The following is a 17,517-nucleotide window of genomic DNA, read 5'->3' as shown; positions in this document are numbered from 1 at the left end:
CTGGCAGAGGTGGGGGGAGGAGCCAAAAGTTGCACTCTAATTCAATCAATCAATGTTTATTTATATAGCCCTAAATCACAAGTGTATTGTTACTTTAGAGCAGTTTTCTCTCAAATTGGGGAATGTGCTTTATCAGTATTATCCACTACAAACGTGCTCATTGTTGCCATTGAACCTGAACTTTTCATTTTGATTTAAAAAAACAAATTGGCACACTTTTTTTTTTTCATTTTTAATTGTGGTTTCAAAAGTTGCTGATCAATTTAAAAAAATGTTTTAAATTCTTTTATTTTCCAGTATCAAATGGGTCAAATCGGTCAAAAAAAATTTAAAGTTTAAATAAGGATTTCATTTTTTTTTTCCATTTATTTCAGGCAAATTGACGCATTTTAAATCTTTTGCCAGAGACTAAATATGTTAATAAAGTTATCATTTTCTGTAAGTTGATTTATATTTAGGTTTTTGATTCAGATTTGTTTTTGATTTATATTTGTTTTTTTGTTTCTTTATTGTAAATAAGTATACAATGTTATGCGAGGTGTACTTATAACAATTTTATAGACAAGTATTATTTATTAAGGCACCTAACAATTTGATCCGATTCCTGGGTGGACGATTCGATTCCGAATCGAATCTCGCAGTGTATTATTTGGAATGATAATTATAGTCATAACAACCGGTTACAGGTTGGAAAAGCTGGTTGCATAAAAATGGCCTAAAAACGTATTTTTTAAAATGAATTCTTACTTAAATTGATCGATTTTTGAAAATGATTAATCGATTTAGCATCGGAATGAATAAGAATCACGATTCAGTAATACGACTCAGTGAATATTTAGATGACTACTTTTGACTTTTACCTAAGTATTCAGTGAAAAAACTACTCAAGTACTGAGTAAGTGGTGAGTAACCTATTATTATTTAGTAGCTATTTTGTAATAATACTGTAGTCTTTTAGAGAATACGTCTTTGCAAAAACTAATCTATATAGATTATTAATAAACATAATGATTATATCAATAAATGTAGCCATCACAATGAATGTCAATGGAGCAAAGTAAAAGTAGTGTAAAATGCGACACTTACATTTATTTTAAAGTAACGTTTTTAATAAAGTTGACTTTTTGGTGTCGAAGAAACGCTACTTTTACTTTGTTACGTAGACTTTTACTTTGTTACATAGACTTGTACTTTGTTACGTAGACTTTTACTTTCTTACATAGACTTGTACTTTGTTACGTAGACTTTTACTTTGTTACATAGACTTGTACTTTGTTACGTAGACTTTCACTCAGATTGCTACTTTAATATAAATAATAATAAATGAAACATCTAATAAATGTGTCGATCAGAATGAAAGTCAACGGAACAAAGTATCTTCGACATAAAAATACTGGAGTGAAAGTAAAAAGTATATTGCATTAAAAGTACAATGTATCCAAAAAGTAACTAAGCAAATGTGACTAAGTAAATGTTGTAACTGCACAATAATAACGTTGACGTGTGACATAAAAGTTTATTTTCCATCATGTCATACTTTCAAAGTTGTCTTCCTATTTGAGCAAACAAAATCAACACAAGTTTGATAACAATTTATTCACAAAATGACATTCAAGTGTAAGAAAATATTTTGATCCGATAAAATGACAAAGTTACATCTTGTGGAGTAAAAATGACGAAAGAGAAGAGCAACAATTGTTTTGATTTTATTTTTTTTTAAATCACTTCTGAAAGTTTTGCAAGAATTTTGCTGACTGAAGCGAAAATGTCGTGATGGTTCCAGAGACACATTCTCTATGCCAAAATTATTATTGTGTTATTAACGTGTAATATAACGTGTTAATAATGTTGTCATGATTCCAGAGACACATTCTCTATGCTAAAATGATTGTGTTATTAACGTGTAATTAACGTTTTATTAATAATGTTGTCATGGTTCCAGAGACAAATTGTCTATGCCAACTTTCTTTCGCCCGGTCTGCAAGACAAAAACACAAATAATTACCTTCTTCAACCATAAATCATTTTGGAAATATGTTTTTATTTGTGTGGAGACAGCTGATGAAATAAAATGTTGACCTTATGACCTGTGAGAAGTTGACCCCTCCCCCCACCTTGTCCAAATCTCCCCAAACTTTTTTGTGCTGCACAATCATTGCTTTAAGTTGTTAACGTGTAATTAACGTGTTATTAATCACAACTAGACCACATCTATGTCCAAATCTCACCAAAAATATTTGTTTGTGCTACAAAAAAAAAGTCTTAACTAGTATAGTTTCTATGGTAACGTTTTATGCTTTTTAAATTATTTACGTGTTATTAATCATAACTAGTCCACACCTATGTCCAAATCTCCCCAGACTTGTAGTGCTGCACAATTATTATTATATTTGTTATTAACGTGTAATTAACGTGTTATTAATCATAACTAGACCACAACTATGTCCAAATCTCCCCAAACGTGTTTGTGGTGCACAATTATTGTTTTTATGTTAACATGTTATTAATTATAACTAGACCACATCTTTGTTCAAATCTCCCAAACTTGTTTGTGCTGGACAATTGTTTTTATGTTAACGTGTAATTAACGTGTTATTAATCATAACTAGTCCACAACTATGTCCAAATCTCCCTAAACTTGTTTGTGTTGCACAATTATTGTTTTTATGTTATTAACATGTAATTAACGTGTTATTAATCATAACTAGTCCACAACTATGTCCAAATCTCCCCAAACTTGTTTGTGCTGCACAATTATTGTTTTTATGTTAACATGTTATTAATCATAACTAGACCACAATTATGTCCAAATCTCCCCAAACTTTTTTGTGCTGCACAATTATTGTTTTTATGCTATTAACTTGTAATTAACCTGTTGTTAATCATAACTAGTCCACAACTTTGTCAAAATCTCCCCAAAATATCTCATTTGTTTGAGCTACAAACGTTTTTTTCTAACTATTATAGTTTCTATGCTAACGTTTTATGCTTTTTAAATTATTAATGTGTAATTAACGTATTATTAATCATAACTAGACCACCCATGTTTTACCTTCTGGTGGCAGCAGCAGCAGCGGATGAGGATGAGAGTTCCCAGCAGCACAATCACACCTGAAGACATGAAATATTATCATAGCAGACAAAATATGTTTTGGTAAACATTATAAACACACTTTAAAGACCAAAAAAAATGATAGAAGTAGTAGATAAAAAAGTAAAAATTTTGTCAGGTTCAAACACTGATGACATCTATTAAACAAGACAAGAAGCAAGGAATTAAACAGAGACAGAATTACATTTGGCTCAATGAGGAGAAACGCGTAGACACTGAACCCTTGCACAGTGTCGTCCCACGCTCCAGATGAAAGATTGTACGCCTCCTCTTTTATGGGCGGTATAGCTCGGTTGGTAGAGCAGCCGTGCCAGCGACTTGAGGGTTGCAGGTTCAATCCCCGCTTCCGCCATCCTAGTCACTGCTGTTGTGTCCTTGGGCAAGACACTTTACCCACCTACTCCCAGTGCCACCCACACTGGTTTAAATGTAACTTCGATATTGGGTTTCACAATGTAAAGCGCTTTGAGTCACTTGAGAAAAAGCGCTATATAAATGTAATTCACTTCACTATTTGGACTTTCCCTGATTACATGGCAACAACTGTTTCTAAAGGAAGGGGGTCGTAAACATCCATCGCCTTTGGTTACAGAACAGTCAAAGAAAAGGTCGTAAAACGGTTCAAAGAAAAGGTCCTTGGAGGGGAGTCAGGTCCTGCTTCCTCTTCGCTTTGTAGATCTCGGGTCAAGACAATATCTTTCTGTTAATTACAATACATGAAAGAAACAGAACACCTTCGTGTTGCTTCCCATCCTACACAGTTTAGTTTTACAAGCCTTCTTCTTGGTAGGTTCAAAGACAGCTTTTGTCTGCTCGCCGGGAACACATTGAAACACAAGTTTTGTGATAACTTAGATACAATTATTCTAACAATTTTTACTTTTCTATAATCTATCATAAAAATTCTAAAGTCTCTTCCTGGGAAAAGTTTCACGCTTGTTCCTTTTGGACTGTGTGTCAGAAGCTATGCTAACCGCTAAGCTGGCTTGAATGTCAGCACGTTTCCACATGGTGACGGTCTACTATGGCTGAGCGATAAAATGATATCAATATATATCCCCATTGACACGTAATCGATATTAATAAAAAATGTGTGCGATAACACGTTTGGTTTTTTTTGTCGAAGAAACAGGAAGTTGAACAAAGCATGAAGAAAGGCACGGTCATGACCTGTTGCAGTGCCTGGTTTCTGACTACTTAAGCTCTCCAGTCCCTTCACTCGGTGCCAGTTAATTCTCTAATGTTTCATCCTTCCAGTTGTGTGCATCTCCTCTGCTTTGGCTCCACTCCTCTCGCTCCTTATGGCTCAGTCTTGGGGTTGTGTTAATTGTTACTTCTCCACACCTTAAGTGTGCTATTTCTGTTCCTCACACCTTAAGTGCACATCCTTTGTTAATTTGTCCTCACCCCTTTTTTGAGTGCTTTTTGTTTTGTTTTTTTTGCTCTGTGTTGAGGTTCTTTCGTGACAGGCACTCGCTCTCTGGTGACCGAGCAACACAGGAAGTGATCACTGCTAACAGCCAATCAGGTAACAGTATCAACTATCAAGTTTGCTGGATTCTATGCATGGAGTGAGAAGAGAAAGTCAAAATGAAGAAAGTGTAGATAAAAGAGGAAAAGTCACCTGGACAGTTTTTGGATTTTTTAAAAAAGGGACCGAAGTCAGACCAATGTGATCTGCAAATGATGCAAGGCAAGAGCGCTAATACCACACCACCTTAGCTCACCCTTTTAGAGCACAGCTGTAACCTCCTGCCACTAAACCTGCAGAAAATAGTTCTCAGGTTTCTCTATGTTTACATTTTCACACTTAGCAATATTTTCTTACACTTTATGAAGCATTTCTTACATATTCCTTATTTTTAAGAGCTTATTGTTAAGTGCTCAATGTGTTGTTACTATTTTGTTTACATTGAGTGTTTTCCATGCTTTTGTTGACATTTCCTTTCTCCATTGATAGCTGAGGGATTATAATCACAGGAAGTTATATTTACAATAAAATATATTATTCTCCTGCTCCTTATTTTCCATAGGTCATAAACAATTTCAATAATTACTGATATAATTATTATATTTAAATAATTGCATGACAAAAATTAATTTCCATAGTTAAATAACAGGGCAAATTAATGTTACACAGATGTAACATCCTGGTACTAAGCATGCAGAAAATAGTTATCAGGTTTCTCTGTGTTTACATTTTCACACTTTGCACTATTTTCTTACACTTTATGAAACATTTCTTACATATTCCTTATTTTTAAAAGATTATAGTTAAATGTTCAATGTGATTTGACTATTTTGTTGACATTGGTTGAGTGTTTTCATGCTTGTGTTGACATTTCCTTTCTGCCTTGATAGCTGAGGGATTATAATCACAGGAAGGTTACATTTACAATAAAAATGTTTAATATATTTTTATCCTGGTAATTATTTTCCATAAAAAAATATCGATAATTATCGATATCGACCGACACATATCGTGATACAGTTTTTTAGCCATATTGCACAGCCCTAGTAGTACAGTATGTACATTATGATAGTGCTGTGCTGTCATTAAAAAATGGCGTTATTAGACTTGCTGTAGTGTTCCCACGTGGACTCTGGGTTCTTGGTGTGTTTCAGCACACGCATGAGGTCACAGGTGCATTCTGTGAGGCGTGAACTCACAGATGAAGGTGAAGAAGACGGCAAAGAAGACAATGTCCCAGTCGGACTGGAACAACTGCTTGGACTGCAGTCTGGAGACCACATCATTGAAATTATCCTTCAAGTCCTCTACGCTGTTCCCTGACCCCATGACGACGCTGCTTCGCAAATCACCTTGCCAGATGTACGACTTGCCTGCAATGAACAAGTGTTGTGATCAAAGAAAAGAAAATAGAAAGTAGAATTGTGTTTTTGTTGCACTGTCGTATGGAGGGTCAAAATTGGCAAATTCATTACTTACTGACCTAATTCAGGTTATGTTTATTTCATTATGTCCCATTCGACCCTCCATGTTATAAAACCTTATCATTAAGTGTCGTTTATTACAGGGGTGCCTAAAGTGCCCACAGACCGAGTTGTGTTTGTAAAAATGTACAAAAAAGGAGCACAAAATCTGAGTGCAATGAGAAAAAGATAACATTTACAAACTAATAATTAATAATAATATACTTAGTTACCAATTATACAAAGGTATGTCTTTAAATATATATAACATATGTTTTTAGCATTTTTTTTTAAATATATACGTACATATATATATATATAAAATGGCGTCTTCATACTTTGACTTTCCAGCATACGACCCTTGGTGCAAAAAGATTTCCACACCTCTTATCTAAAATATGAGAAGCTCTCGAAATGAAATAAATAAATGCGGCTGACTTTATAGATGCACAAGATGCACATTTGTGGTCGCGTTTCTTTTTTTTTTAAAAACACATTCTCGCAAGTGAACATTTCTGTAAATTATCATGTTATTTCTGTACATCTGAACTTTTATTTGTATTTCCCCTCTGCTCCAATTAGCTCACAGTAGTTCAGAGATACATTTTTTGGGGAAAATGTTCCTGTAAAAAATTGATTGTTCAAAAATTGAAAATAAAGATGACTTAAAATAAATGAATGAAATAGAAATACAAACAAAGTTTAGTTTATTTAAAAAAAAACAAATTAATTGGAACAATTACAACAGTAATAAAAACTGTTATATGTGTAACTGAACAATAATATTTTTTTACGGGCAGATTTTTTGACACTCTTACACAATCAGAATATTATAATTAATGCTTTATTCTTACAGAGGTAAAAACAACAGTGAAAATGTAAGAAAAAGAGTAAAAAAATCGGAATGTAAGGAGAAAAAGCTCAAATGTTCTATTAATTAATACACTTAGTCACCTACAACACAGCTGACACAAAGGTTTGTTTGTATGTATATATATATGTATATATATATATATATATATATATATATATATATATATATATATATATATATATATATATATATATATATATATCCATCCATTTTCTTTGGAGGTGGGAGGAAGCCGGAGTACCCGGAGGGAACCCACGCAGTCATGGGGAGAACATGCAAACTCCACACAGAAAGATCCCGAGCCCGGGATTGAACCCAGGACTACTCAGGACCTTCGTATTGTGAGGCAGACGCACTAACCCCTCTTCCACCGTGCTGCCCTATATATATATATATATATATATATATATATATACAAACCCCGTTTCCATATGAGTTGGGAAATTGTGCTAGATGTAAATATAAACGGAATACAAATCCTTTTTCAACCCATATTCAATTGAATATGAATACTACAAAGACAAGATATTTGATGTTCAAACTCATAAACTTTATTTTTTTTTGCAAATAATAATTTACTTAGAATTTCATGGCTGCAACACGTGCCAAAGTAGTTGGGAAAGGGCATGTTCACCACTGTGTTACCTGGCCTTTCCTTTTAAAAACACTCAGTAAAGTTTGGGAACTGAGGAGACACATTTTTTAAGCTTCTCAGGTGGAATTCTTTCCCATTCTTGCTTGATGTACAGCTTAAGTTGTTCAACAGTCCGGGGGTCTCCGTTGTGGTATTTTAGGCTTCATAATGCGCCACACATTTTCAATGGGAGACAGGTCTGGACTACAGGCAGGCCAGTCTAGTACCCGCACTCTTTTACTATGAAGCCACGTTGATGTAACACGTGGCTTGGCATTGTCTTGCTGAAATAAGCAGGGGCGTCCATGGTAACGTTGCTTGGATGGCAACATATGTTGCTCCAAAACCTGTATGTACCTTTCAGCATTGATGGCGCCTTCACAGATGTGTAAGTTACCCATGTCTTGGGCACTAATACACCCCCATACCATCACAGATGCTGGCTTTTCAACTTTGTGCCTATAACAATCCGGATGGTTCTTTTCCTCTTTGGTCCGGAGGACACGACGTCCACAGTTTCCAAAAACAATTTGAAATGTGGGCTCGTCAGACCACAGAACACTTTTCCACTTTGTATCAGTCCATCTTAGATGAGCTCAGGCCCAGCGAAGCCGACAGCGTTTCTGGGTGTTGTTGATAAACGGTTTTCGCCTTGCATAGGAGAGTTTTAACTTGCACTTACAGATGTAGTGACAAACTGTAGTTACTGACAGTGGGTTTCTGAAGTGTTCCTGAGCCCATGTGGTGATATCCTTTACAGTTTACACACTGATGTCGCTTGTTGATGCAGTACAGCCTGAGGGATAGAAGGTCACAGGCTTAGCTGCTTACGTGCAGTGATTTCTCCAGATTCTCTGAACCCTTTGATGATATTACGGACCGTAGATGGTGATATCCCTAAATTCCTTGCAATAGCTGGTTAAGAAAGGTTTTTCTTAAACTGTTCAACAATTTGCACACGCATTTGTTGACAAAATGGTGACCCTCGCCCCATCCTTGTTTGTGAATGACTGAGCATTTCATGGAATCTACTTTTATACCCAATCATGGCACCCACCTGTTCCCAATTTGCCTGTTCACCAGTGGGATGTTCCAAATAAGTGTTTGATGAGCATTCCTCAACTTTATCAGTATTTATTGCCACCTTTCCCAACTTCTTTGTCACGTGTTGCTGGCATCAAATTCTAAAGTTAATGATTATTTGAAAAAAAAAAAAAGTTTATCAGTTTGAACATCAAATACCGTATGTTGTTTTTGTAGCATATTCAACTGAATATGGGTTGAAAATGATTTGCAAATCATTGTATTCCGTTTATATTTACATCTAACACAATTTCCCAACTCATATGGAAACGGGGTTTGTATATACTCATATATATATATATATATATATATATATATATATATATATATATATATATATATATATATATATATATATATATATATATATACATATATTTTGTGTGTGTATGGATATATATATACCGTGTATATATATATATATGTATATATATATATATATATATATATATATATATATATATATATATATATATATATATATATATATATATATATATATATATATATATATATATATATTATTATTATTTTTATTTTTTTTTATTTTTAACAAAATATAAAAATAGCCCCTACATCTTTGACTTTAGTGTAACAATTTTGGACACCCCAGGTTTATTAAATATAAATAATATATATTCTGTATGTGGTTCAGATTTTAAACAAATGCACAACAAATATTAGTAAATACTTTGGTTTGAACACTGACAATAAAATACTGTAATACAAATAAAATACTGTATTAAAAATGTAAACAACCTCTTTATAGCCTGTACTGTATTCGATATTTTATAGTTAAGCCGTGTGGTGACCGACAGCTCTGTGGAAACATTATACTTCATTAAATAAAATCAAGTGTAATAAAAATCAAGATGACAAACCGAAATGAACGTATAATTGTTCAAAATAATTTAATAATGTGGAACATTATTGTGCTGCTTACCTTAACGGCGCCCTTTGTTGTTTATTCAACTTATTTCCGGGTTGAGAAATTCACCTGCGCCAACCTTGTTGTCGCACTTATAAGGTAGAGATTGTTTTACTGAAAATTTTCTGCATTAACTATTTAATTTCACAATACATTAACAATACTAATAATAATACGGTGTAAGTATTTTTTCATTTGTTTTGAATTTATTGTCAAATGTAAAGTACACACTTTGCCCCCAGCTCTAATGGGCGCGTCCTCTCCTATTGACCAATCAAATCCAGAATCGCGTCTATGACGCATGTTGGCCGACGTGGATACCGGAAATGCACCTATTCCACTTCCGGGTTGTCTATCCCGCTGATTTGCAAGCGCGATGACCGAAGACCCGACCTCGTCCCTCCGTGTGGCGGACATCAAGGACCCGGTGGTTCTGTTCGAGCGCTACAGCACCGAGGAAATCCGCGGCATTGAGTGCAAAGTCCGCGGGCAGATCGAGCAGAAGAAGGAGGAGCTCAGGCAGATGGTGGGAGAACGCTACCGGGACCTGATCGACGCCGCGGACACCATCGGAGAGATGCGGCACAGCTCGGCCAGCGTGGTCCAGTCCATCCAGGACATGCACCGCTACTGCCAGGGCCTGAAGCAAGGCAGCAAAGTGTGTGCGAGCACCAGCAACCCCGAGGTGAGAGATTGTGGGGTGTCTGTTGATGACGTCACAGGAGCGGCATTCTTGATAGCATTGTAAACAATAACATACAAACAAGTGTTTACTTATAGACTACATGTAAACAATAACATACTCGTCACATTTCACAAACAGTTGTTTACTTATAGACTACATGTAAACAATAACATACTTGTCGCATTTCACAAACAGTTGTTTACTTGTAGACTACATGTAAACAATAACATACTAGTCGCATTTCACAAACAAGTGTTTACTTATAGACTACATGTAAACAATAACATACTAGTCACATTTCACAAACAGTTGTTTACTTATAGACTACATGTAAACAATAACATACTAGTCGCATTTCACAAACAATTGTTTACTTATAGACTACATGTAAACAATAACATACTTGTCACATTTCACAAACAGTTGTTTACTTATAGACTACATGTAAACAATAACATACTAGTCACATTTCATTAACAGTTGTTTACTTATGTACTACATGTAAACAATAACATACTTGTCACATTTCACAAACGAGTGTTTACTTATAGACTACATGTAAACAATAACATAGTCACATTTAACAAACAAGTGTTTACTTAAAAATAACATACTAGTCACATTTCACAAACAAGTGTTTACTTATAAATAACATACTAGTCACATTTCACAAACAAGTGTTTACTTATAGACTACATGTAAACAATAACATACTTGTCACATTTCACAAACAGTTGTTTACTTATAGACTACATGTAAACAATAACATACTAGCCACATTTCACAAACAAGTGTTTACTTATAGACTACATGTAAACAATAACATACTAGTCACATTTCAAAAACAAGTGTTTACTTATAGACTACATGTAAACAATAACATACTAGTCACATTTCACAAACAGTTGTTTACTTATAGACTACATGTAAAAAATAACATACTAGTCACATTTCACAAACAAGTGTTTACTTATGCCAACGGGCAGCACGGTGGAAGAGGGGTTAGTGCGTCTGCCTCACATACGAGGCTCCTGAGTAGTCCTGAGTTCAATCCCGGGCTCGGGATCTTTCTGTGTGGAGTTTGCATGTTCTCCCCGTGACTGCGTGGGTTCCCTCCGGGTACTCCGGCTTCCTCCCACCTCCAAAGACATGCACCTGGGGATAGGTTGATTGGCAACATTAAATTGGCCCTACTGTGTGAATGTTGTCTGTCTATCTGTGTTGGCCCTGCGATGAGGTGGCGACTTGTCCAGGGTGTACCCCGCCTTCCGCCCGATTGTAGCTGAGATAGGCTCCAGCGCCCCCCGTGACCCCGAAGGGAATAAGTGGTAGAAAATGGATGGATGGAGGGTGTTTACTTATAGACTACATGTAAACAATAACATAGTCACATTTAACAAACAAGTGTTTACTTAAAAATAACATACTAGTCACACTTCACAAACAAGTGTTTACTTATAAATAACATACTAGTCACATTTCACAAACAAGTGTTTAATTATAACCTACATGGTAAACAATAACATACTAGTCACATTTCACAGACAAGTGTTTACTTATAGACTACATGTAAACAATAACATTCTAGTCACATTTCACAAACAAGTGTTTACTTATAGACTACATGTAAACAATAACATACTAGTCACATTTCACAAACAAGTGTTTACTTATAGACTACTTGTAAACAATAACATTCTAGTCACATTTCACAAACAAGTGTTTACTTATAAATAACGTACTAGTCACATTTCACAAACAAGTGTTTACTTATAAATAACGTACTAGTCACATTTCACAAACAAGTGTTTACTTATAAATAACATACTAGTCACATTTCACAAACAAGTGTTTACTTATAGACTACATGGTAAACAGTAACATTGTAGTCACATTTCACAAACAGTTGTTTACTTATAGACTACATAGTAAACAATAACATACTTGTCACATTTCACAAACAGTTGTTTACTTATAGACTACATGGTAAACAATAACATAGTAGTTACATTTCACAAACAAGTGTGTACTTATAGACTACATGTGAACAATAACATACTGGTCACATTTCACAAAAAAGTGTTTACTTATAGACTACATGGTAAACAATAACATACTATTCACATTTCACAAACAAGTGTTTACTTATAGACTACATGTAAACAATAACATACTAATCACATTTTACAAACAAGTGTTTACTTATAGACTACATGTAAACAATAACATACTAGTCACATTTCATAAACAAGTGTTTACTCATAGACTATATGTAAACAATAACATACTAGTCACATTTCACAAACAAGTGTTTACTTATAGACTACATGTAAACAATAACATACTAGTCACATTTCATAAACAAGTGTTTACTCATAGACTACATGTAAACAATAACATACTAGTCACATTTCACAACAAGTGTTTACTTATAAATAACATACTAGTAACATTTCACAAACAAGTGTTTACTTATACACTACATGGTAAACAATAAATCACATTTTACAAACAGTTGTTTACTTATAGAGTACATGGTAAACAATAACATTGTAGTCACATTTCACAAACAAATGTATTTACTTATAGACTACATAGTAAACAATAACATACTAGTCACATTTCACAAACAAGTGTTTACTTACAGACTACATGGTAAACAATTACGTACTAGTTACATTTCACAAACAGTTGTTTACTTATGGACAACATGTAAACAATAACATACTTGTCACATTACACAAACAGTTGTTTACTTATAGACTACATGTAAACAATAACATAGTAGTTACATTTCACAAACAAGTGTGTACTTATAGACTACATGTAAACAATAACATACTGGTCACATTTCACAAACAAGTGTTTACTTATAGACTACATGGTAAACAATAACATACTATTCACATTTCACAAACAAGTGTTTACTTATAGACTACATGTAAACAATAACATACTAGTCACATTTCACAAACAAGTGTTTACTTATAGACTACATGTAAACAATAACATACTTGTCACATTTCACAACAAGTGTTTACTTATAAATAACATACTAGTAACCTTTCACAAACAAGTGTTTACTTATACACTACATGGTAAACAATAACTCATCACATTTCACAAACAGTTGTTTACTTATAGAGTACATGGTAAACAATACCATTGTAGTCACATTTCACAAACAAATGTATTTACTTATAGACTACATAGTAAACAATAACATACTAGTCACATTTCACAAACAGTTGTTTACTTATAGACTACATGGTAAACAATTACATACTAGTTACATTTCACAAACAAGTGTTTATTTATAGACTACATGTAAACAATAACATACTAGTCACATTTCACAACAAGTGTTTACTTATAGATAACATACTAGTCACATTTCACAAACAAGTGTTTACTTATAGACTACATGTAAACAATTACATACTAGTCACATTTCACAAACAATTGTTTACTTATAGACTACATGGTAAACAATTACATACTAGTCACGTTTCACAAACAATTGTTTACTTATAGACTACATGGTAAACAATTACATACTAGTCACGTTTCACAAACAAGTGTTTACTTATAAATAACATACTAGTCACATTTCACAAACAAGTGTTTACTTACACACTACATGGTAAACAATAAATCACATTTCACAAACAGTTGTTTACTTATAGACTACATGGTAAACAATAACATACTAGTCACATTTCACAAACAATTGTTTACTTATAGACTACATGGTAAACAATAACATACTAGTCACATTTCACAAACAATTGTTTACTTATAGACTACATGGTAAACAATAACATACTAGTCACATTTTACAAACAATTGTTTACATTGACTACATGTAAACAATAACATCCATCCATCCCTTTTCTACCGCTTATTCCCTTCGGGGTCGCGGGGGGCGCTGGAGCCTATCTCAGCTACAATCGGGCGGAAGGCGGTGTACACCCTGGACAAGTCGCCACCTCAACGCAGGGCCAACACAGATAGACGGACAACATTCACACACTAGGGCCAATTTAGTGTTGCCAATCAACCTATCCCCAGGTGCATGTCTTTGAAGGTGGGAGGAAGCCGAAGTACCCGGAGGGAACCCACGCAGTCACGGGGAGAACATGCAAACTCCACACAGAAAGATCCCGAGCCTGGGATTGAACTCAGGACTACTCAGGACCTTCGTATGTAAACAATAACATACTAGTCACATTTGACAAACAATTGTTTACATACAGACTACATGTAAACAATAACATACTAGTCACATTTGACAAACAAATGTTTACTTATAGACTACACTGTTTCCTACACATTCATTTATTTGTGGCGGCCCGCCACGAAAGAATTACGTCCGCCACAAATAGATTTTTCGGCTTTTTTTTTTTTTTTGTCCTGTCCAGCTTCTCAGGCAAATCATATACCGTAGTTGATGTAGATGCCCATATCTGCTGTTCAGATTTACTTTACAAAAGAAAAGTGTAGGCTACTTCTCTTGTTGCCTTATTTGTATTTGACTTTATTAAATGTATTTATATTATCATTTGGTGCAGGAGGGGATAGAAAGAGAGAAAAAAGAAGACAGAGGGGGAAATTGTGGGGACAAGAGGGGGATTAGACAGAGAGACAAAAACAACAACAGCAAACACAACAACAACAATAGAGCAACATCAGCAAATACGACATGTACAGATATGATGGTAAAAGTAATAGCAAATAAGCAGTTAGCGAAAATAAAAAACAATACAGAAATGACAATAAGCATTATTACACTACAAATGGAGCAATACAAATGCCAATAGAAATAGCGCTATTGATAATGAACAATACCAATACTTTACCTTTATTATCAACAATACAGTTGTTCAAATGCAACAATACATATACCTGTACGTAATGATCACTTGAGATACGAAAGAATGCACGCAGTAACAGTCACCTGTTACCATACCGACGAGCTAACGTGTCCAGGTTATAACCCTGTTGTCAATAAACACACGTGGAGACGGTGCTTCAGATACTAATACTAATTTGATACTGTAGTAGTTATCTTTTGTGTATTCATAATGTAAAATGGATGGATGGATGGATGGATGGATGGACGTTTAAAACAAAACTGTTATTATTAATTAGTAAGTATACATTTTTTGAGCCTTTTTAGAGAAAATCACATCATTGTAGTAAATTATGCAAATTACTCGATGATGTCATGGTGACCACGCCCATAGCCACGCCCCCACCGCCACAGGTATTTTGGCAGTTTATGGGAAACACTGGACTACATGTAAACAATAACATACTAGTCACATTTCACAAACAAATGTTTATTTATAGACTACCGGTACATGTAAACAATAACATACTAGTCACATTTCACAAACAAATGTTTACTTATAGACTACATGTAAACAATAACATACTAGTCACATTTCACAAACAAATGTTTACTTATATCAGAAGATGTGTGCGTAAATGTTGCAAGCAGACCTTTCCACTTGTACTTTATGTGTCACAAGATAGTATAATGTACATAAAAGTGTGTACTTTTGACATATTCTTTGAATAGCGGCAGAGGCAGGAGACGTTCTACACCATGGCCTCTCAGATCAAGCTCCTCTTGGAGATCCCAGAACGCATCTGGAGCGCCATGGAGGCCTCCCACTACCTTCAGGCCACTCGGCTCTACCTGCTGTGCTGCCACCTTCACAGCCTGCTGCACCTGGAGGCCGCCACTGGGGGTCACTACAGTCCCGTCCTGGCTCGCTTCCCCATCATTGTGCGGCAGGTTGCCACCACCGCTCACTTCAGGTAAGTCTCTTCAAGGTGACATCCACTCCAGGTGTGATGTGATCAATATCGGCAATCTTTTATCAGTATCGGACGACACGTTCAACATAAATACGTCAAAAGATACAATTGATAAACATTATCATACCAGTATTTATTTACGAGGGCTGTGAACCTTTGGGCACCATACGATTCCATTCCATTCTTGGGGGTAACAATTCCATTCAGACTCGATTCTTGATTCAAAATCAATATTTTTTTTATAACACTGGGTGCCAGTTTTATGTGGAATTTCTTTAGGGTAGAATTGTACTTAAAGGCCTACTGAAACCCACTACTACCGACCACGCAGTCTGATAGTTTATATATCAATGATGAAATCTTAACATTGCAACACATGCCAATACGACCGGGTTAACTTATAAAGTGCAATTTTAAATTTCCCGGGAAATATCCGGCTGAAAACGTCTTGGTATGATGACGTTTGCGCGTGATGTCACGGATTGAGCGGAAGTATTGGGACACCATTGTGTCCCAATACAAACAGCTCCGTTTTCATCGCAAAATTCCACAGTATTCTGGACATCTGTGTTGGTGAATATTTTGCAATTTGTTTAATGGACAATGAAGACAGCAAAGAAGAAAGCTGTAGGTGGGATCGGTGTATTAGCGACTGGCTGCAGCAACACAACCAGGAGGACTTTGAGTTGGATAGCAGACGCGCTACCGTGAGTACGCAGCTTTCTTCCAAACATTTGATCGCTTGCCCGTCCGTGCGTGCCGCTATGTGCATGTCACGTACGTAACTTTGGGGAAATATATGTGCTGTATGAACTTTGCGGAAGTGAACGGTACTTTGGGCTGTGGGATTGAGTGTGTTGTGCGGGTGTTTGAGTTGTATTGGCAGGTTATATGGACGGGAGGGGGGAGGTGTTTGTTATGCGCGATTAATTTGTGGCATATTAAATATAAGCCTGGTTGTGTTGTGGCTAATAGAGTATATATATGTCTTGTGTTTATTTACTGTTTTAGTCATTCCCAGCTGAATATCAGGTCCCACCCGCCTCTCACAGCATCTTCCCTATCTGAATCGCTTCCACTGCCCTCTAATCCTTCACTTTCACTTTCCTCATCCACGAACCTTTCATCCTCGGGGCGGTGTGCCGAAGTTGGAAGAGTGGCCGTGCCAGCAATCGGAGGGTTGCTGGTTACTGGGGTTTAATCCCCACCTTCTACCATCCTAGTCACGTCCGTTGTGTCCTTGGGCAAGACACTTCACCCTTGCTCCTGATGGCTGCTGGTTAGCGCCTTGCATGGCAGCTCCCGCCATCAGTGTGTGAATGTGTGTGTGAATGGGTGAATGTGGAAATACTGTCAAAAGCGCTTTGACTACCTTGAAGGTAGAAAAGCGCTATACAAGTATAACCCATTTATCATTTATTTATTATTTATCCTCGCTCAA

The 17,517-nt window shown here is 35.5% G+C and overlaps 2 protein-coding genes across 2 annotated transcripts in view; one reads left to right on the top strand and one right to left on the bottom strand.

Annotated features, from left to right (window-relative positions):
- Positions 1-1,577: 1,577 nt before the first annotated feature.
- Positions 1,578-9,803, bottom strand: smim22 (small integral membrane protein 22). The gene is made up of 4 exons (XM_062050535.1): positions 9,581-9,803; positions 5,783-5,956; positions 3,053-3,111; positions 1,578-1,978 (listed from the first exon to the last, which is right to left on the bottom strand). The coding sequence occupies exons 2-4, from the start codon at positions 5,910-5,912 to the stop codon at positions 1,931-1,933; spliced, it is 237 nt and encodes a 78-aa protein (XP_061906519.1). The 5' UTR covers positions 5,913-5,956; positions 9,581-9,803; the 3' UTR covers positions 1,578-1,930.
- Positions 9,804-9,889: 86 nt separating this feature from the next.
- cog1 (component of oligomeric golgi complex 1) overlaps positions 9,890-17,517 on the top strand; it is a 43,307-nt gene continuing 35,679 nt past the window's right edge. The window contains exons 1-2 of the mRNA XM_062050533.1: positions 9,890-10,250; positions 15,835-16,076. Of these exons, the coding sequence (XP_061906517.1) occupies positions 9,942-10,250; positions 15,835-16,076 (551 nt within the window). The 5' untranslated portion in view covers positions 9,890-9,941. The remainder of the gene's footprint in view (positions 10,251-15,834; positions 16,077-17,517) is intronic.

Source organism: Entelurus aequoreus, linkage group LG06, assembly GCF_033978785.1.
Source record: "Entelurus aequoreus isolate RoL-2023_Sb linkage group LG06, RoL_Eaeq_v1.1, whole genome shotgun sequence".
NCBI classification, from domain to species: domain Eukaryota; kingdom Metazoa; phylum Chordata; class Actinopteri; order Syngnathiformes; family Syngnathidae; genus Entelurus; species Entelurus aequoreus.
This window is presented reverse-complemented; position numbering and strand designations above follow the sequence as displayed.